Below are 21,850 nucleotides of genomic sequence, written 5' to 3' on the forward strand. Positions count from 1 at the left end.
GGCAAATGTTACTCATTTCTAAAATTTGCTTTTGTCTCTTTATGCAGAATGGGTGAAGTTCAAATTCAAATTTTACCAGTACTTTTAATGTTAGCCCTGTATCAGGTTGTGTGGCAGTTATTGACCATACCTAGATATTTACTGTTCATAGATTTAAAAACTCGGGCTCAGAAAATTCAAGAGAGTGACTCAATACAATGCAATTGATCAGTGGCATCTGCAAGAATGACAAAACCTAACTATAAACCAGTGAGAAAGTATTGTAAGAATAATATGACCAAATAGGATGAATGTAAAAGAGAGTGCTGGTTTTTGCTTTACATAAGAATGAGGAATATCTTTGTGAAAACATGAAAATTAACCTATACAATGGACAGTCTATGAACAACTGGAGTTGACTAGTCTGAAAAAGACAGTTCTCCTCTTACTACCTCTGTTCTCATTTTAGTTATGTATCAGTTTGTGTTTATAATACATAACTTCAAAGCAGAGGAATTTTCATTAATTAGAACATAAAATGGTAAGTATGGAAAAGTTGTTTTATTTAGTGATATGTTGAATTTATGGAGAAGGTTTTAATATATAAAGAATGTGTCTAGTGATATTAGATCTATTATCAACGTTTCTGTGGTAGTGCATGTATCCTTTCACCAAGTTTAGTTACAGTCCTCATGATACAAAACTAATTTTTGAAATGCTTGGTAAATATTCTGATTTTGGTTACAAATAAATCCCCCACTTCTGAAGGCTTGGTGTGGGCTCCGATTTAGGTCTCCAATGCATGTCCAGTGATCTTTAGTGCCCTTTTGGGAAATACACCATTTTGCATGATCTTGGTAAGAACTGAAGTAAGATTGGTGAGATATCTTAATGGCTTTGATATTGTAGATGTGGTAAGGAAGGGAGCAGTTTGAAGGAAGCTCTTGTCTCTTTCGTTGCCAGGTTTCTGTTAGCAAGTGAGTTTTCAACTGTTGAGCCATCCAGGCTGCGAAAATATCTAGGGTGCAGAAGGAAAGAGAGAGAAAGAGTGAGGTTTGTATTTATACCCAGATAAGTCCCTGAAAATATTCTTAGGAGTGGAAATCATCATTCACTCCTGATAGGTGGATGTCACAAGCACAACAATAATATAATGGAGATAGTAGATTATTTCTATCCTGTTAATTTTGCATCTCTAGTGTCTGATAGGGCTTTACCAGTAGTAGGCATTCAGGAAATTGTATGTAAGAAAGAAGACAAGAAATAACTACAGCAGACAGCAAGATCATCAAAAGCCATGGCGATGGGGAGAGCTGGTGTTTGTAGACAGAAGTAAGTCTACAGTGAAGGAGCACCAAGCAAGTGAAGGCATCCATGAGGTTTTTAATGTGGAGAAACAGGTAATTGAGAATCGAGAGAGGGTTTTTAGGCATATTTGTATGCTATGAGGAAGGAACATGCAGAAAGGGAAACTCAAACGAAAACACGCAGAGGCTCAAGTGGACAAATCAAAATGGTTTGAAGTTAGTGTGGGCTCCAAAAAACAGAGGGTGCATTACTTCTGTTGGAATGGAAGAACAGCCCAAAAAGAAGAGTGAAGACAGATGACAATGCTGGAAAGGTGGGGTGCAATCTCATGGTGGGATTTATTGATCTTTGTTCTCTCTCTGTCAATGGGTTACAGTGTTGTATAAAGGAGTTGAGAAGGCTTAAAATGATTGCTTGAGGGATGGCAGAAGTGGCACCTATAGCCCCCCATCTCCTCCAGAAGCCAAAGACTGAGTGGTCCCTCCTTGGATGCTTGTGAGATACTCTATGGTTGGATTAGCAAACCTGTTACTCAAGTGGAGCAGCAAATGTTTGAACTGATCCCTGAGTTTTTCTTTTCCCTTTGGTTCCTCTTTCCTCCCTTCTTTTCTACATCTTGCCCCCTAATCATCTTCTAAGTAATTCAGAATGAGTTCAACAGCCATGGTATATAGCATACTGTTTTATGATGGTTTTTCATACCGTCATGAAATGAATCAGATTTTGCAAAATGGAGAAAGCTTTGTCCCTGGGCTGACTGGAGGGTGGTGAGGTGCCGGACAGGGATCTTAGCCGAGTGGGACCCGGCGCACAGCTGGGGCAGGTGGAAGAGCTCTTGGTGAAACGTAGCAGGGATGGAACAACTATAGATGTTTGGGTTGCAGACCAAGAGCTGAGAATCTAAACCAAAAAACAGTGAAGTTGAGAATTTAGAAACAAATGGAAATACTTCTTGATATAGATCTTATAGATAAAACAAAATGAGATACTCTCAAATATAAACATTTAAAAAAAACAGCAATGCCCTTCAAATAGCTTTTAGTTAAACTATTTGACAGCAGTATATTTAACTGACACCTGTTGAATAATGCCTATGTTCCATGCTTTGTCCTGTGAGTTTTACACAGTTTTTACCCCTTTAATTTCATAGCCATCTTCTTAGGTAAGTTCTGTTTTATCATTAACCTCATCTATAGATGAATTAACTAAGGCTTTATGCCATATGCTCATGGTTATAAAGCTTAGAACTGATGGAGTTAATATTCAAACTCATAATCTGGTCCTGGAGGCCACATGTTTCCTTTTTTATTCTATATGTACATATATAAAAGTAAAGAACTTCTTATACTGATCATCCAGTTTCAAAAATAATCAACTCACAGCATGCACACCTTATCTCTGTGTTGTTAGCTCTCCAATTATTACATGAACTCAGTAGGGCTCGACTCAGGTGAGAAATCTGTGATCCTTGCCATAAGATGGAAATTGTATGAGAAACATTTTCTAGGCCTTCTATATCTGGAGGAAAGTCAGTTTTTACCACTGTTAGCAATTTCCGCAGTACAAAAGGGTTGGTAAAGCAATATTCTTGCTTTTCCTCCTCCCACAACATAGTTTCCCAAATATAAGTATTTTTGGCTATTTGAGCTTGAAATCTTAAAAGAAATGTATCTGGCTCAGAAGTGTCATGTTGGCAGCAGATAGGCAACATTTGGTCTACAGAAATTTTAAAAAAAGATTGAACCCATATTTAAAAAAATCAGAATTTCTCTCTCTCTCTCTCTCTCTCTCTCTCTCTCTCTCTCTCACACACACACACACACACACACACACACACACACATCATTTCTGGTTCCTCATGAAAAATATGGAAATCTGTAATCAGTAGGGCTGTATTTCTGTCCAGCCATAATATACTATACTGAGGCCTTTAGAGGCATCCAAGGGAAAGTCCATATCCTAGTTCGTCATTGTCTCCAGTGCCTATATAATATTTGTTTCACCCATTTTTGTCACTGGCTTATTTCTTGAATTCTTTTTTTTTTTTTTTTTTGTTTTGTTTTGTCTTTTTCCTTTTTTATCGGTACAGGGGATCAAACTCACAACTGCATGCTTGCAAGGCAGGCACTTATGCTGCTGAGCTAAATCCCCAGCCCCATTTCTTGAATACTTTTGAAACTACTGTTTCTGCCTGATCAATTTCTATAAGGTCACAGTGGAACAGGAACCCAGGACCAGTAAGTGAACTGCCCAGTGCCTCACCAAGGCAGAGCCAGTGTTAGAATCTAGGTACCAAAGGATCTATGAATAAAGTAATACATGAAATGCCACATTTATTAATACATTTCCCAACTCCTTCCCAGCACTGCTATGTGCTTTTCACACACTCTTGTTACCTATTGTTTCATACTGGTTATATCTGAAAGTTATACAGATGCCACTTTGTCCATTCCGTCTCCCTGTGGATGGATAATCGTAGCCTTCTTCAGGAATTGGAGGAAATCGGGGAATAGAATGAATCAGCCAAAATCCCTGGATTCTGTTCCACAGTAGTAAACCTACCAAAGATATATTTAGCACAGGTAAAGTAGAAAAGCAAAGCTCCTTTAAAAACTGAGTTCAAAGCTGTAACAGTTAAGCCAGTTTATGCTTTAGTGTCATTATTTAGACTAATTATCACGAAGATAAAACTCCATTTTTTAAAACTTTCAAAATCAGTCAGGCATACATCACAATGCCCCATTACTGACAATAAGCCACCACAAAAGGGGAGCCAAGGCAGCCATTCTGTGGACAGTTAAGAGGAATTTTATGTTGAAGCTACAAGGAAGATTTGTTTTTGCAGAGTGCAAATTTGCCACATTGGAATTTGACCTTGTTAAATGATACAGTCACCTGGCACCCTTAAGACAGTGTCTTCATTACTAAATAACCAAGCTATTTTCAAAAGCCTGATTTAAAAAAAACAGTTAAAATAGAGCATATCAAGTGAATAAATGTAGTACTTTGTTTTAAGAAACTGATGCTCATTTATTAAAAAGGGACACTAAGTTCTCCAGGTTGAATAAAGAAGGCAAAAAAAAAAAAAAAAAAAAAAGGAAGCCATGCTAAAGCATCCTCGTTAATTAGGTTTAGAAATATCTCTTGCACTAACAACATGAAAGGCAGAATGGAAAAGAAGGAAAAGATTTTCATCATCTTGTGACACGGCAAAAAGGAAATTATCCAACAGGCATTTCTGACTCTGTAACTATATCAAGATAATAGGTCTGGTGTGGTAACTAGACTTTCCTGTTTGCCTATGAACACGCAAACATAAAATTCACTCATGTTTGCCTTCTTGTTAGAGTAGAAGCCAAACGTTTGCTGGTTATTTTTCCCCCCAAAGCTCTTTTGGTAGAGATAGAATCAATTCCCATGTCAGAATGGAAATTGTTGAATGTTCTCTTGCCTAATAGAATTGGATGATCTCCAAGTTCTCCCCTCTGCCCAGGTGAATGAACTGTTCTGTTAAAATCCCAACTTCCTGGTATGAATGCATCAGACGTTAGGGTATCTATTGGCCAGGAGGACTCCCCTAACTTGACATTAAGCCCTATTTTATTTTTCTTAAAACTTCTCAGCAATAATAGAACAGAGTAGGAGTGGTGGACTATGGTTGTTGGAGAAGTTGGAGATTGTGGTACATTACAGAAATTGTTGGATTCTGTGTACATAGGACCATCAGGAGGGCGATACAATGAAATCAAAGTTTTCAATGCTCCTGATGTTCAACAGCTGTTACAAATTATCTTCTTAGTCAAAGGCTGTAAACTAGCAGCCCAGGGGCCAAATGCAGCTTGCAGATATATTATTTTTCAGAACTTTGAATTTATTTTGAAGATTTAAACACTTTGGAAATTTTCTATAAATACTACATTTTAGCATCTTCTGAAAAATTGTATCTCTATAAGTCAAAGGGCAGATTCACTGTCCCTTTTTGACCTCATATGGGCCCTCAGGTTAACCTGCCAGTTTATCCCATTTCACTTGCTGACATTACCTGTCTGTCTCTCAAGGCATTTCAACTTGGAATCTTCTAAAGAACATTTACTGCTATAAAACTTATTCACGATGTATTTATTAAGTTGAACAGTAGTCATACGTGTCATATAAAATGTTTTAAAATAAGTATTTTTTAAAGTAGAAAGGATTAAGTGTGCTTATCAGATATTAAAAATAGATTTGTTTACCTAAACTTTGAGCTTTTCTATATATATATGCATAATTTATAGACAGAAAAGTGACAAAAATTGCTATAACAAAATTACATGTAGCCAAATCTATAACACAAATTACTATCATGTGAACAAATATTTTAAAACACTGTTCAGAAATGTTTATTTGAAATAGAACTTCACTTAATGAAGAGTGAATTTTACTTGATGTGTTTTTTAACTCAGTAAATCTAACTAAAGAGTGTATATATGCATATTTTGCATATATACATATGCGTATATATGTAATATAGACTTGCCGGTGTATTGCACAGTTACCTACATATATATGTATGTCTATATATATGTATAAATAGAAATTCACTGGCATTTCCTATAGTCAAAACCTGGATTTTTGCTCTAAAAAAAAACATGTAAAAATCAAGAAATAAAGTAGGATTTTTGAACAGGAGATTACCAAATCAAATTATATAACTTTTATAAACTGATATGGAAATCAGATATTGCAATAAGTCAAAACACACACACTAAAAAAGCTATTTTTTTAGTGTGGAATACAAGAATACTCAATATGAAAGTTTTAAGAAATGGTTGATTTCCAACAGGAGAGTGTCATTATACCTTTGGTGTGTCCAAAGTTTCTGCTGTAACCCGCAGATTTAGGAACTCCATCATTGTATAGTACATAGGCTGTGTTGTTATCCTGTGGGAATATATTAGGGTTAAAACTGTACAGATCTCCTACTTAAAATGCTCACAATGTTTCTACCAGCTCTCCAGGGTTCTAGTGTATAGCTTTCACTACTACACAGGAAGGCACCCATTCTCCTAATAGGAAGCTTCCTTATCAATATGAATCCCATTCCATGCAAGACCAAGTTGGGCTGGGGGGGGAAAACCCTTTTCAACCTTGTATGGTTTTGACTCACATGACAGGAACTCTGTGCATTGTGACCTGTGTGTGAGGACGATATTACTATTCTCTTGTTTCTTTTGGAACAAGGTTTTTTGATTAAGCAACCAGTCTATTACAAAAGAGTGTAGAATTATTTGTTCAGAAAATGGAATAGGAACAACCAGCCAACGATTGCATTTGGGCTTTTTCCATTGACATTACAGGCACGGTACAGAATGGGTTCTGTATGCGGTTTTTCTCCCCCACCCTGTACTCCACTGCCTGGCCCTGGCTTTGAATTTAATCGGTTTGTTTGTTTGTTTTTTCTTATCAGTACCGAGGATCGAACTCAGAACCGCCTGCTTGCAAGGCAGGTGCTTATGCCGCTGAACTAAATCCCCAGCCCCTTTGAATTTAATCGGGACTCCTCATTATCTGTTCCTGTTCTCCCTGATATGGGAGGGCTTTTGCTTCAATCCATTTCTCAGTGTCAGTTTGCCTTTTTAACTTGATATTTTCTGCTTAGAGAGAGTGGGGAAATTTACTGTGTGATACTGAATTTCCTCTGGTAAGGCAAAAATATCAGTCAGTTCTCCAAACAGCTAAATATGTGAGTCAAAATAAGGTTTATTAATTTGATAGTATCACATTTTGGAAAAATGTTTATGTTTGTTCTAGATGGTTCCGTTTCATTTGTGTCATAATGCAGTGACTTTTATTAAAGCCAGTAACATTGATATTAACAAAAAAATCTCAGGGACATAATGAAAGCAGGAAAAATAGCCTATTTTCTTTAAAAAAAATCCTTTCTTTTTTTTCAGAAAAAGTTCAATTATGATTCTTTTGCAGTTAATTATTTGACATTATCTAAAGGCACTTTAAAAATGCACTACCTAGTCTGTGTAGCATTCTTGGCTACTGTGGTAAGGCACAATCAGGAAAGTTTAGCTGCTTTCTTACCCTCATTTTCCACACAAAGTGGTATTTTTACATCCTTCCCCGGAGCACTCTGACAGTTACTTTGTGAGCTGACACTGAATGTGGTAATGAGGTTATTTGTGTGCTTTTGGGGTACAATGTGGAGGGACTTTGAAAAGATTTGATGAGAATCTTTGTTCTTATAATACATGAATTAAAAAAAAATTGAACCTGGAGTGTAACAGCCAAGTTTTAATGAGTTGTGTTAGTGGAAAGAGAGATTATTGGTAAAGGAAAATGATCATGGACTTAAAGCAGGTAGACACAGGTGTGTTTCTTTGGATTGCTTTATTCTTTTAATATGTATGTCAGATATTCTTTTGATGATTGGATGTTGGAAAAAGATGTACACATCTCTAACTTTAGTCTAGCAGGGAATGTATCAGGAAAGCATAAGCAACTCCAATATAGTTTGATCAGTGTTATTATGGTGTGTAGAGGGTTCTTATTTGGAAAGACAAAAGAAGAGAAATAATGCCAAGGTAACCCAGCTACTCACCTTGGTTATAAGATCAATTCCAGGCTGGGGACTGGGAAAGTTATGTTCTCATGGACATTTTTGAAACAGAGTTCCAGCTTCCAAAGAACATTTAATCTCACCTAGATATCACACATGAAAACCAGCCCCTTTCTGTCATTTTCTTCCCTAAACCAATTACTCAAGGCATTGTGTGAACAGATTTTATGGAAGGTAAGACACACTGAGTGACTTTTGCATCACAATGTCCCTGCCTGAATCTCTGAATTTCCCTCTGTTCTTCACAGTTTTTAATTTTCGGCTTTTATTTTCCCAACTTTTTTTTTTTTTTTTTGGAAAGTAGTATAGCTCTTCCTGTCTCCTAAACTTTGGGTATACCTTTGCACCTCCTAAGATAATTACTAGATTCTGCCAAACCATGAACAATGTATATCAACTAAGGTGAATGACACAGCTTTCACAATGTTACTATTTTCCCTTTCCTGTTCAGGCAGTTCTGTAGTGGGGAAAGAACATTGTAGGCATTTATTTTCTCACTAATGGCTTCTGCTTCTGCTGTGAATTCCTAGACTTAGAAAACAGAAGCAGTTTCAAGCAGTTTTCATTTCACATGATTGTCTGCGTATTCAAAGCCGGGTTGCTGTTTTTTAAAATTTTTTAAAGCACCTCAAACAGTACTTTGGCATATGCATGTCTTCAAACAGCTTACAAAGCCATTTTAACTTTATAATTTCACTCTGAAGCATGCTTTTAATGAGTACTGCTACACAGTGACAACTCCCTGCTCATTTTGAGTAAATATTCAGATACGCATACACAGTAGTGCTAGAGGCTAAAGCAGTCCTGTAATGAGCATTAAATTATTTGACATATGTAAAAGCCCAGTACTTTATAAGAACAGCATCATTCTATACATTGGCTTCCCTGTAAGTTATTGTTAGGAAATACATAGATGAGTGTAACTGGATGTTAATTATTGCTTGATTTTGCTCATTACCCCATGTTGGAAAGCAGTCACCGTACAACAGATGGAGCCTTAAATGTTGGGAGGCTGCCCACACTGAGCCAGCAGGCCTGCTCAACCTTTGTCTCTGGCTGGTTAGCTCACTGCCTGATGAGTCTGGATAGCCAGGTTAATCTCCATTCAGGCAAGCTAGTTCCAGGTTCTTTAAACTAGAGCCTTAGGTACCAATGTACCATTCTGAAAATGACTAAGGGAAGATTTACTGGAACTCTACTTGGATGGCCACCACTCAGGAACACCATGACATAAATAATCCTTGACTCGGGACATCTTGACTTCAGGTCTATATTGCCTTTTAGCAAGAGAGGGCGTTTTTCCTTTTTTTCTAGATGACAGGTGAACTAGCAAATACTAAGTGAATTGGTATAGGTTTTGGCAGCTGAAGTCTTCAACGTGCAAGTAATTTGTACCTTGTCCAGTGACGTCACTGGGAGTTGCCAAATGAACCAATAACCTGGCACTGTTGTGATGATGGCATGTGTATGATGCCATATTTCTGATGGTCTTGCCCACGTTGATTCAAGTTGTCTTGAACTATTTGTAAGCTTATTTACTTCGAGTTGTTGGGATGAGGTTGGGGGTGAATATTGGGTGGATGAGTAGGAAAAAGTCTTCCAAAATTGCTTTCTGGAAACTTAGATTCTGTTTCATGCATATTTCTGTGATTCAAATGAATGGTAAATTGTAACCTACCTTGAAAGCATAGGTTTCATACAGCTGTTGTAAAGTCCTCCCCAAAGCACTCCTGGTGGCATTTATCAGTAGTTCACTTCTCTTCCAGCTTCTAATTGTGGAGTCTAGGTAAAGGTACTCTAGCCCGGTCTCTCTACTCTCCTTGTCTTGTTTCTTAGGCAGCTTATAGAAAATAAACCTAAAAAAAAAGAGGTAATTATGAATTGCTATCATTTATCAGCTGCTTTCTTGGTAGCTGTCCTTATGTGAAGCGCTGAAGTGTATCTTCCATTTATGTTTGCAGAAGACCTTTAAGGAGGGGGCTTTGCTCAAGAATTCTGCCCTTTTCTATATCATTTTCTTGCTCCTCTTCAAAAAAGGAACTGTGACTCTGACTAGCCATGGTCTAAGATAGTAGCCGGCCTGGTGGTTGAGGTCCCTGAGGTGGAAGCATGCATATACTGCTTCTGCAGTGTTTGTAGCTGCAGTGGGGAGAAGACCAAGACAGAGACCTGGGCTGGAGATTCTCTTCTGCCACAGATGCATAGCAATGACTAACTGGGTAGAGTTAGTCTCTTTGCAATGACTAACTGGGTAGAGATTTGGGTGTGCAAGGTAGGGAGGGTCCCTTGAGCTTCTGACTGGTCTAAGCTGTGTTCCTCAGCTCACTTTTTTAGAATGCATTAAAGTTTTGGACCCAAGACAAACTAATTAAATAGATCCTGTGCTTCTTTTTCTATTGTTACTCCTTTGGGTGTCTCACATGAGGTGACAGATATAGGTGGACCCACTGAGTATTCAGGTGGTATTCGATAATTTATCCCAGAGTTTCTCAATATGTTCCACCCATATTTAGAGACAGGACATTCATTTTTGTGGGGGCTGTTCTGGGCACTGTAGGACCTTCAGCCTTCACCTACTAGATACCAGTAGCACTCTCAAGGTGTTATAACCCACAATGTCTCTATACGTTTTCACAAGTACCCTGAGGGCAAAATTGCCTCCGGTTGACAACTATGTGTCTGCTCAAATATTTTCTAATAGCATCAGCTCCCATAATTAACCCTTAAACATGCACATGGAACCAAATATTGTTAATACTTACACTTTCTCTAATAGCAGTCTTCCCCCAACAACTTCACATCACTCTTGGTTTTCTTCAATCTTACACTTCTATTCAAGTGAACTTTCCCTGCCCTGCTTACATTTCATGACTCACAGGGCCAAGCCCTACTCTGAGGTATAAGCAGGCTTGGTGCTGACTTGGTAGCCTCTGCTTTTTGGCTCTCTTGGGAAACAGTAGCAACTAAATAGCTTGTGTTTCCTGCTGGAGGTTCAGTTGTGGCAAAACTAAACTTTACATATTAATTGCGATTTGGTGGTCCACCAGTATAGAGAAAAGTTATTGGAATGTTAGTAAGTAAATTCCAGTTTCACACTTTCGGTGCAATCCACGGTAAGAATAAAGACACAAAGACACATATGTAATTGTAGGGAGCTAAGGGTGTACCAAGTCCAGTTGAAACAATGGCTAACGAGAGCAAAGGCCATGACCCAGGGCTGAACCAGGTTTTATTAACCATGAGGAGGGAAGTGGGTCAAGGTTGAGTGACTCTGAGAATGGTGGGAAGTATGTGAATAATGTGAACCGGCTAGATAGGAGACATAATAGCACCTCTGCAATATGCAGAGAGAGGTATTCAGAAACAGTATCATATTCTAGTAACAAGTAGCCTATAAGTTTAGGGGAATCAGCATAATGCAGTTTGAGGAAGTATCTTATATTTTTGGTCAGATGCCTTACCTTTGGTGTCTGGCCCTTCTGCCTGGAAATGTCATAGTCTTTCTTGAGATTCAGTTCAGCCAACAGTGCAGCATCTCTTGGCCTAGCTCACTAGCTCACACTCAGTAGTAGGGAGCTATACATAGGTTGGGCATCACTGATCTGTTGCATTGCTTCAAAGGCTACACATTGGCGCCCCTGCAAGACCCATTTACGTTGCTTAAAGCCAAATGAGGGAGTAGAATATTATCATAGCTAGCTCCGTATCTGTTAATACAAGGAATTAATGCAAGGCTTAGCCAAAATGGAGACAAATGGTCTTCTTTCAGGAAGAGTCATCCTAGTGGTCTTCCACATATCAGTGAAACATTTGTGGGCAACTAGGGTGCCATTGCTCATTAGTTAATAACTAGAACTGTTAAATATTTTTCCTTGGTGTGCACCTCCAATTATATGCTATTTCTAGCTCAGATTGCTATGTGGAGATCCAGATAAATAAAAATCTCTCTCAGAAACCTTCAAATCCACAATTTTATAGTATTTTCCTCCACATCTGCTCATCCAATGCTGTTAGAAAACATATTCTTGTAACCACATAAGCCAGAAACCTAGAGGTCTCTGCCTAACATTCCTCCATTCCCAGCAGTCCACCCACCGGTATTCTCAGAGTATTCCTTTCGGTTTCCTTTGCTATCTCATTACTCAGGTCTTTACCTCTTCTCGCCTGCAGTCTGCCTCCACGATTCCAGATGGGGTCTCCTTCAATCCAGCCTTTTCCAGTATAGCTAATGGGTTTCCAAGACACAAATCTGGCATTACCTCAGTCTCAGTTGAGGCCTTTCAATAGCTCCTTTTCAAAGTCAAGTTCAAATCTTTCAGCTCGCCACCTGCCCGCCCCTCACTGCCTTTCTAGCCTCACCTGCTATTTCCCAGAAGAACCTGCAATACCAAAGTACTTGCACGTCCAAACTTTCCATGTTGCTTCTGCCCTCTTTACTTCCTCATGGCTCCTATATTAGCCTGAGAAGTCCTTGCATTTCGTTTTTTTGGCTCTTTCATTATTTTTCTTAAAATTTAGCTCAAAAACTGTTGCTTTAAAGAAGCCCCATTGGCTCCACGCTTCCCAGTGCTCCACTCATAGCCTTATCACATATCTGGGAGCTCCTTGGGGACTGGTTGTGTGTGTGTCTTATTTGGATCCTCAGAACTCAGGACAAGGTCTGCTTGAAGCTATGAAACTGCTGGAAGACTAATCTAGTGAGTTACCTGTATTCTTTAACCTGAAGTTCACACAAAGCTTATAATGGCAAACCTCAACACCCTAATTAAAGAGTAAAAAAAAGAATCAAAAACTTAGGAGAATCTATGAGTATAATGCAACACTGTGTTTAATCTCTTTGATATAAAAGGCCAATGACTTTCTACCCATTCCGACCTCTGCTTGTCTTACCTAACAACCCAAGGTTAACCAAACAGTTGCTGTGTGTGATCACGTCATCTTTGTTCTGATGAAAACGGTGTTCTCCCATTTCAGAAAAAGGTCATTTGACTTCTCCCCCTTGTCAGTCTTTAAAAGGATGTTGAAAGGGTTCTGTTAGGAGAAGCCACACGTAATTGAAAATTGCCAAGAGTCCAAGTGGTGAGCTAAGTCCCATTTCTGTGGCTAACAGCTTTGCCCTGCTGAGGATAGTACCATGACCAAGAGGGGCTGCTCAGTCCACTCTTAAGGGGAAACAATCAGAGGCCTACCCCTGTCTCGGGGTGTAGCCCATTTGTGTGCTTTCAGTTTCTTTTAAAGAGAAGAAGCAAAGCAGAAGCAAAGCAGAAAGTCCTCATGAGGAAACTCGCAGCCAGCCCGTGGGCCTCCCATACTCTGGCTTTCTGTTTGCATATACCAACCCCGACATTTCATTTACCTACCAATCCACGGCTTCACCTTCTTCATTTCTGCATGCTATTGTTGCTGCCTCCAGGACCCCAAAGAGGCCAAAGAAGACCAAAGCATGGGTTGTTCTTTGAAGTCTTGCTGTCATTTTCCATCTGTTTCCTTTATCCCAGGCCCCAGCGGGCAACTTTCCCTGGAGATTTTGTGAAGACTGGGTTTTAAATCTCTCTCTGACTGGTTCTGACATTTGATTCCATTTACCCCTGCTGTTTGCTGTTCGAGAATTTTCAGAATGGGATGAATCCTGAGTAACCATGTGATTCTGTCACAACATCCCAGTGTGACTCTGGACATCTTTGTGCTGTGCTGTTGATGGGTTTTGCAAAGTCACCAAAAGTTCTGGAAAGCAAAAAGAAAAGTGTGTGTGTGTGTGTGTGTGTGTGTGTTTATATCATTAACTCTTTGGAGTGAACATGGTGTGTGATAGTCAGTGGACAGGGGAACTCCATGCCGACAAGTAGATGTTACATTAAATCTATTTCATGTTTTTCCTTTTTGACTGACTCTCTTTAGTGACAGCAAATGTATATGTTTCATACATTAAATAAAAATGGCAGAGACTTTTGCTTTAATAATAACTAGGATCTGTTATTTATAATAATCTCTAACTTAAAGAACAATTGCTACACAGTACTTTAAGGAGTTGCCAGTAAGAGCAAATTTGATTGTATATTACCAAAAATGTTGACATATTTTTTCTATCTTCCTGGTTTGGGCCACTCCATGAAGCATTTTTAAAAGACCTTGGTGTCTGATTGGCTGCTATACAATCAGGTAAACATATTGATCATCTACGCTTCTGGTTAAATAAAAACACTTCATAAGCTTCTGTTTTGCCCAAATTATCCTTGCTCTTTCTTGGAATGGAATCTGAAGCTGAAAGCCAAAGGAAAAAATTCCTTTATAATAACGACTATGAAAAGGTGAGACTCAGTTCTTTTTGGCAAAAGGGAAGAGTAGATAAACATTTGCAAAGAATGTCCTTAAATTGTATGATGCTCTTGAATCAATTATTAAAGATTCTGTCCTAATAAATAATAATTAACTTTATTCTTGGGAATCCTGATGGCTCTAATCTGTCCTTCGGGTTAAGGAGCTAGATCAGGGTCTTATCAGGGATCCATACTAAACCAGATTCTTGCAAATAAGCTCACTTCACAGTCCAGCTAACATTGTTCAGGATTCTTAGCTTGTAGCAAAGGGAGGGATTATGGGTCTATTTCTTCTTAAATACAGTTTTGTGAGAAATACTCCAGACTACCTGCCCACATTACCTGTGATACCTGCAAAAATCTGGCAAAATTTTGGGTCTCATTTCAAACCTGCTAAATTATAATTGTTCTATCTGAGCTTAGGAATCTATATTTTAAATAAACTTATTGGTAGTGGTCAGTGCACCCTAAATATTTAAGCTAGTTGCCCAGAGGCCCAGACTGTGTGGTTTCTGATACCTTCAAAGCTTTCCATAGGGAGCAGACCAAACTAGCAAAACCAGGAAAGGTTTCTCTTACCATTTTTCCATGGGGATCATCTTGCTTTATACAATTTTTTTCTCTATTTGGGAAATGATCTCAGTAACTTTGAACAGTAAGACAAATTTTTGGTTTGAAGTTTATGTGTCTATGTTAAAGTGAGTCACAATTGATTTTATTTATTTATTTATTTTAGCTTGTGAAACTTTTTGGTAGTACCCTGGTAATAATTGAACACAGCAAACACAGAATTCATTGATGAATACAGAGAAAATAAGCAGCCTGCTTCAGTTACAGAGGCTACAGACAGTTTGTTGAATAGGATATAAAATAATTTCTAATTTCTACTCATGTTCACAGCCTCAGCACAGTGCTAGGTAATAGTCGATGATCCTTAAGTGTTGGGACTATCCTTACATTTCTGTAAGGTAAAGAGGGATGCTCTGTATTTGGGTGGTATGTGCTATTAGGTTGCTTTCCTTCAGATTTCATTTTTTAATAAACTTTCCTATCTTCTGTCCCTAATGATCCAATCATACTGGCTGTCAGTCAACAACTTTCCTTATACACAGCCACTATTGTATGGAAAAATACAAGACAATTGAGGTGCTTCAGAGATATCAATGTGACCCTAAAAAATGAGACGCAAGTGTGTTTCTATTTTCACTAAAAATAACAAACTAATACCATGGAAACAACTCACAAATCTGGTAAGGACACTGAAAATGGGACAGAATGGGTTTTCATGATGTTCCTGCTTTTGATACCCTAGAGTAAAAATATGAAAATACTATACCATGGCTCTTTTGGAATTCAATCACTTCTCAAAAGAGTTGAAAGAAACCTTCATTGTAACTTGGCCACCTATGACAAGGAGTTATTCAACTGGGAATAGGCTTGTGATTTTATGGCTAAAGGTTTGCATCCATTCACCCAGAAACGCTGGAAAATTCCAGCCTTGAATGCTTCAAATCATTCCTCTTCCTCATTCTCTTTATCACATCTTTCTGGCATTGTACACCTCTTCCACCTGTTCTAGTTCTTTGCGTGTCTGCATTAATATCTGATTCTTTTCTTGCAACCATCTTCCAGTTTGCTACTTGTTTCTTGGAAAGCATTCATCTGTTATTTCATTTATGTCTTCCACATACTGTAACTAATTCTTTCAAGTTGTGTGGTTAAGCTGTCCTTAACCCATTCATTAGTTCATTTTTTCCCATTCATTAGTTACCTTTTTTTCCCCACAGTTAGTCTTTTTATGGTTTCTTGTTTCTTGTCCATACATTCACTCTTTTCTTTTTGTCAAAATATTAAATATACTATCTTTATATTGTGCATCCAATTCCAATAGCTACGTTCTTTGTGGATTTGATTTTGCTATTATTTCTGCAACTGTCTGGTGATATCTTGCTATTGTATTTTACTTGAGTTTTGTCTGTAAATTCATGTTCCTCAAGGTATTATCTGAAAATCTTTTGAGATTAGTATAAAGCTGGGATTTTGGAGACCCTGGGCCATGCTGGCTTCATCAAATTTCAGTCATCCCTAAAGACTCCTGGGAGGCAGATTGTTGATTTTATTTGTTTGTTTTGGTAGCTTTTTGAAGTACGATTCACATACCATAAATATCCCTGTTTAAATCTAGCTTTTTTTTTGTCAGACATTTACAAGACTGTTGAAGGACTGGCTAAAATCTAGAATGTGACAGATGGAAGGCAAAGGTTGCTGTACTTGTGGGAGGAAAGGGAGAGGATCTGAATTATTTTGATGAAAAAGAGATGAGACAGGTAAATGTAGAAAAAGGAATTGCTCATGGGAAATGCGGTTAATGGAAAACCTGAGTAGAATAGTGAAAAGGGGCTGGAAAATTGTACTTGGTTTATTTCAGTGCATGTTCCAGTCTGTTTTGAGAGTGTCAGTTCCTGCAGAAAGCCATCCTTGCTCTCTCCCAGTCAGCCGCAGGTCACACTGTATCTGTAGGAGCTCAGTTAGATTAACACAATGTGTTAATTGGCTTCCTCTTCTGACTTTTCCTGAGAGTAGTGGTCAGTAAACCAGTAAGCTCTGGTGGGCCAAATCTGGCCTACAGCCTATTTTTATAAATAAAGTTTTATTGGAACGCAGCCATGCCCATTCATTAATATATGATACATAGATGTCTTTTAAGAGATAATGGTAGAGTTGAGTAATTGAAACAAAGACCCTATAGTCTGAAAAGCCTGAAATATTAACTATTTGGTTCTCCATAGATGTTTGTTGTAGGTGTAGTTTCTGTGAGAGCAGAGAAATGTATGCCTGGTTTATTGTTGCTCTCCAGACATAACCACAGCACTTGCTTCCTAGGTGATGGGTTGAGGAAACAGGTTTCAGAGATTTTTCTGCGGGGCGACATGGAATTTTACTGAATTAAATCTAGGCAGAGCTATAAACCAAGGCAGGTGTGAAATAGCAAACCCCACTGTAATGCTTATAAGTCAGGGAAGAGGCTACAGTGAAAAGAACCAGGCCGACCTGGGTTCTGTGCCAGACCCTGCCTCTCACCAGCCACCTGTGTGGCCTTCACAGGACTCTAGCTTCCTTTTCTGAAAAGGCACTCAGCAATCTCTACAAAGAGTGTTCAGGGCTCAGTGAGGTGCTATGTGCACAGCCCTGCATCTAACTGGTGCCATTGGGTGCCGGTTCCTTCCCACCAGTTTCATTTCTTCCATGACAAAGTTATTTCCTGTTCCCTGAAGACAGACTAAAATCAGTCCTTTAGTGACTTGGTTTTAAATGGCCACACACAAGCCCAGATTGCTTGTGATCTCAGTGGTCCTTATCCTGATAAGTCAAGGTTCAACTCAAATGAGTGCCTTGTTGTTAAAGGCATGGAGCTGAAGTTTCTTTTTTTCTTTTCTTTCATTCTTTTTGAGTTAGAAAGGGATAATTTTAAAAATTTAATTACATTGATATACTTTAGATATACATAATGATCATATTCATCAGAGACTATTTGTACCTGTATATAACATACCTTGGTTCTTTTTCCCCCTAATTTCCTCCCTTCTTTCCCTCTTTCCCTCTACAAAAGCTTTGTTTCCATTTTTTTACTTTTTTTTCTTTTCTTTTCCCCCTCTCCTTGCCTCATCCTCCTTCCCATTTGAACATTTTTCTCCCATTTCTCAATATCTATTTTACATTTTGGTCCTTGATTTCCCTTTCAGTTTGTCATACTGGAGAAACAGTACAATATTTAACTATAATGTGAGTCTATATTTCACTTGAGAGTATGGTCTCAAGGAGCATCCATTAACCCAGAAATGTCTCAAGTTTATCATTTTTTATGGCACAGCAGTATTCTATCTTTTTTTTTTTTTAAACTGCATCTTATCTATACACCCATTGATAGACGTTTGGAGTATTTCCAAGATTTAGTTATTACAAACTGTGCTGTTATAAATATGGATGCCTAGATTGCTGGGGTATACTTTTAATTCTTTTGGCAAGATATCAAGATATCAAGTGGGATATTAGTATCTGGTTCAAATGGAACCTCTAATTTTAGTTTTTTGAGGAATCTCCATACTGGTTTCCACAGCGGTTGTACCAGGCTACACTCCCACCAACAGTGGAGAAGGATCCCTTTTCCCCACAGCCCTGCCAGCATTTGTTATGTTAATTTCTGGATAATAGCCATTCTTCCTGGGGTCAGATGGAATTTCAGCATTGTTTTAATTTGCATCTCTCAGATGACCAGTGATATTGAACATTTTTTCATATATTTGTTTGCTGTTTGCCTTCTTCATCTGACAAGTGGCTTTATTTTAGATGCCATTTTACGGATAGGGTCTTTAAATTTGGGGTTCTGATCTTTTTGAGTTCTTTATATATCCTAGATACCAAGATTAACTTTTATCCTACCCCAAAGAGCAATTACCTTTCAATGCTACGCCTACTTCTAGCATAAACAGAATCTATCTGAGCTTGAACTTCTCTATAATTGAAAATGTTCTCAGTCTGGTCGAAGTGTTGGAAAAAGAGCTGTTCCTGTGGGGTACATCTCTCCCCCTTTCACCAGAGCCTTCCCACTCCATCAGTCCACCTGTTCCTGTGTGACTTTGGGCTGTTCACTTAACAGTTCTGTGCTAGTTTATTTTAAATAAGGATTCGTCCCCTCAACTCACAGAGTTGCTGTGAGAAATAAATAAGACAGTATGGAGTTTGTGAGTAGGAAATTACACAGTAAGAATAGTATGTCAGTGGAAGTTTTGGCAGTGTGGCCAATTTCCCACTTCTGCTAGGATTATAACATTTTCTTTCTCTGCCTAATAAGTGCAGCTCTAAAGGGGTTTGTCATGCAGATCCGAAGGGTTGCACCGACTGCCATGTGCTGGGAAAGAGGCATCTGGAGGTAACCGGCAGAGATTTCATTCGGCCTTTATTACCTGGTCACTGTGTCTCCTTAGGAGGTTACCTTGCCCCAGAGTCTTTCTTTATCCTACTTGGACAATAACACCTACTTCAAGCAGCTCTTGACCAGGACTAGAGGAAAGACTATGTATACATCTCCTGACACATATTCTCAATATGTGGTTGCTGCTATTGTTTTTATTTTCAAGGCTGTATATTCAGAAACAGACAATGAATGCATTTCAATAAAAATTTCTTCTGACCACAGTTTTGGAGGTCTCTATCCATTCTTTCTTGAGGAGTTTCCTTCCACATTCCAGAGGTAGTACGGGCTTTGTTCCAGGGTCCCTTCCCTAAGGCTATTGGTGCTGTGGAGAGGCTAGAAAGAAAATTAGCTTTTTCCCTGAAATCTAAGGAAGCATTTCTTTTCCTTGATAATAGGCACAAAAGTGAAAATAACCACAGCCTTGTAATCGGAGTCTTTAGTAGGTAACAGGTTACTTTCTCCTGTAATTATGCAGATGAGTTTTTATGCTGCTCTGGGAACCTCTGCTTGACAAATCTCTCTGGAGTCACTCTTCAAACACTGCACATCCCCCTTGATAACAATAAGCCACTTTACAGGTTAAACCAATATGACATTTTCTATTGGATATCAATATTTTCTCATCTAACATTTAATAGATCCTAGGCAGCGCCCCTCCCCCCCCCAAAAAAAGAAAAAGATCTTTAGCTGCTATTCAGGTTATCACTTGCTATTTTTATTTTTGTCATGATTAAGATCCACCACAGTTTTATTAAACTGTTGATAGGAATGCTCATTTTTCTCATATTAATTTAACATTTTTCACTGAAATCTTTCTGTTCACAAATGCTTGAGGCAACATTCAGGTAAAGAAGAAGCCTGGACAGTGAAGGGGAAGAACTTTTACAGCATATTCTAGGAAGAGAGAGGGAGAGAGAGATGGAGAGGGAAACAGAGAGAGAGAAAGAGAGAGAGAGAGAGAGAGAGAGAGAGAGAGAGAGAGAGAAACAGAGAGAGAGAGAGAGAGCCTTTGTGTACTATTCTTCCTTTTGTCCCAGCACACTGCAACTCAACAGTGATATTTGTACAAGTGGGATGGATTGACACAGCTACAGCTCCATTTTTGTATTATCTTCACAATGGAGGAAGACGATCCTTACAGAAGCTCCTGGAAGACTTGAGAAAAGATTCTATTCACTTTAAAGTTTAATACTTTATAAATTTCCCATTATGTTGCTAATATTTTTTCAGTAATTCTTTTCTGATTAAAACCTACTTATGTGAACACCCATTTGATCAGCATACATACATTCCAGACTGAAAGTGATTGTTCAATGTTGGAAAAGCTGAAACTAACAACACCAACTTTAACTGCAGTATTTTCCTTTGCCAGCACAACAGAGAAATTCAGTGGTTCAAGTATGGCATTCTCAAATCAAAACAAGACATAGCTAAAAGAAGCCACTAAAATGAAAGGATTCTGTGCAACAACCGGAAAAAAAAAAGAAAGAAAAGAAAAGAGTTTTCAAAGTTAAAACAGAAGTGTGCCATAATATTACCCCCCGATAATATTTAGTTACATGGAAGGTTCATAGGTGGTTTCAGAAGGGTTTTTATTTTCTGAGGATAATTGCAGCTCAAAGTGACACAAGCCAGTCTTGTCTCCCCCCAGCCCCCAGCCCAGTTCTCAGCAGGGAAGCAGAGTGTAGTAAGTACAGGTGTACTGGGCCCTGCTTACTCTGTCTGTCTCATCCTGTAACTTGAAAATGTGAATCTGAGACTGAATTGGTGGGGGTAATTTAGAGCTTAAAACAATTTCTTTCTTGCTAAAATAAACATGACCTAAATTTTCAGAAAATATCTGCATATGAAGAAGCTCTTTCTTGGATGAATAATTTATGACAATACAAAGAACTGACAGGTGCTCTGAGGAATACAAAAATGACTTAATTTTGTTTTCAAGATACTGCATTGAGGCTATTAAAGTCTGCACAAAAGTAAGAATAATAAGGAAGAAAGTAACCTCTGTAACCTGTGCCTGTTCACTACAGAATACCAGTTCAGTGGAAATAGCTGTGCTTTATGGAGCGGTTCACGGTGAGGGGCAGAGGGACACCCCACATCACAGGCAGAGAGGAAGAATACTTACAGGTGGTTAAAATCTCAGAGCTATTTGAAATCAAATCCTCACCAATTGCTAGAAAAATATAGTTTTTTTTTCTGCCTTGGTCCATGTAAGACAATGGGAAAATTCACTTAACATCTGGTATAAATAAGTATAAATATGAGAACATTAGTATGAATGAAAATATGCAAAATGCACAGAAACTGGAAACATGGCACATGGCTGGGGAGGAATATTAGCTGCATGTAAAGATTTTCCCTCGGCGGGCATATACAAGCAGCAAAGATTCATTGAAGTATGGAAAAGGACTTGTGTTGACATGGCTTTCTTTCATCGGTAACATACTGATATCAGAAAGCAATGTGTGCCTCTATGCACCAGTATTTTCAGTCTTTACCAGAAAGAAGAATAAGGCTGCCTCCCTGTATTTAGTGTGGAATTGATACCAAAATGTTCCAACCGCTACTTCTGATCAAATTGGCAGGCCAGATAATGATAATAGCTGACATTCACTGATACTTACCATGCCCTAGCTCTGTTCTAAGCACTTACTATACTTT

The 21,850-nt window shown here is 38.4% G+C and overlaps 2 protein-coding genes across 3 annotated transcripts in view; one reads left to right on the plus strand and one right to left on the minus strand.

Annotated features, from left to right (window-relative positions):
• Positions 1-521: 521 nt before the first annotated feature.
• On the minus strand, positions 522-13,622 carry Dnase2b (deoxyribonuclease 2 beta). 2 transcript variants are annotated; one of them, XM_013142689.2, is made up of 6 exons: positions 13,255-13,622; positions 9,573-9,750; positions 6,126-6,207; positions 3,684-3,845; positions 1,990-2,187; positions 522-997 (listed from the first exon to the last, which is right to left on the minus strand). In XM_013142689.2, exons 1-6 carry the CDS (start codon positions 13,533-13,535, stop codon positions 657-659), a joined length of 1,242 nt encoding a protein of 413 aa, XP_012998143.1. In that variant the 5' UTR covers positions 13,536-13,622; the 3' UTR covers positions 522-656. The 2 variants fall into 2 exon arrangements, with proteins under 2 accessions (XP_012998143.1, XP_063113662.1); XM_063257592.1 differs by lacking the exon at positions 13,255-13,622 and adding an exon at positions 11,356-11,970.
• The window catches only part of LOC100733081 (uricase), a 32,924-nt gene continuing 24,558 nt past the window's right edge, over positions 13,485-21,850 (plus strand). Inside the window, exon 1 of the mRNA XM_013143100.2 lies at positions 13,485-14,202. Coding sequence (XP_012998554.1) covers positions 14,143-14,202 — 60 coding nt within the window. The 5' untranslated portion in view covers positions 13,485-14,142. The remainder of the gene's footprint in view (positions 14,203-21,850) is intronic.

This window comes from Cavia porcellus, unplaced genomic scaffold (assembly GCF_034190915.1).
Source record: "Cavia porcellus strain 051 isolate PalLab524CR breed Dunkin Hartley unplaced genomic scaffold, mCavPor4.1 scaffold_1, whole genome shotgun sequence".
Taxonomy (NCBI): Eukaryota; Metazoa; Chordata; class Mammalia; order Rodentia; family Caviidae; genus Cavia; species Cavia porcellus.

Excerpts from the sequence above, each read along its gene's own strand:
- Dnase2b (XM_013142689.2), bottom strand. The coding sequence starts at position 13,535 with ATGGTTACTCAGGATTCATCCCATTCTGAAAATTCTCGAACAGCAAAC. Across the intron at positions 9,751-13,254 it reads GAAGGTGAAGCCGTGGATTG|GTTTATTTTCTATAAGCTGC; the intron begins GTAGGTAAATGA and ends CTTTTTTTTTAG. Across the intron at positions 6,208-9,572 it reads ATGAAACCTATGCTTTCAAG|GATAACAACACAGCCTATGT; the intron begins GTAGGTTACAAT and ends ATATTCCCACAG.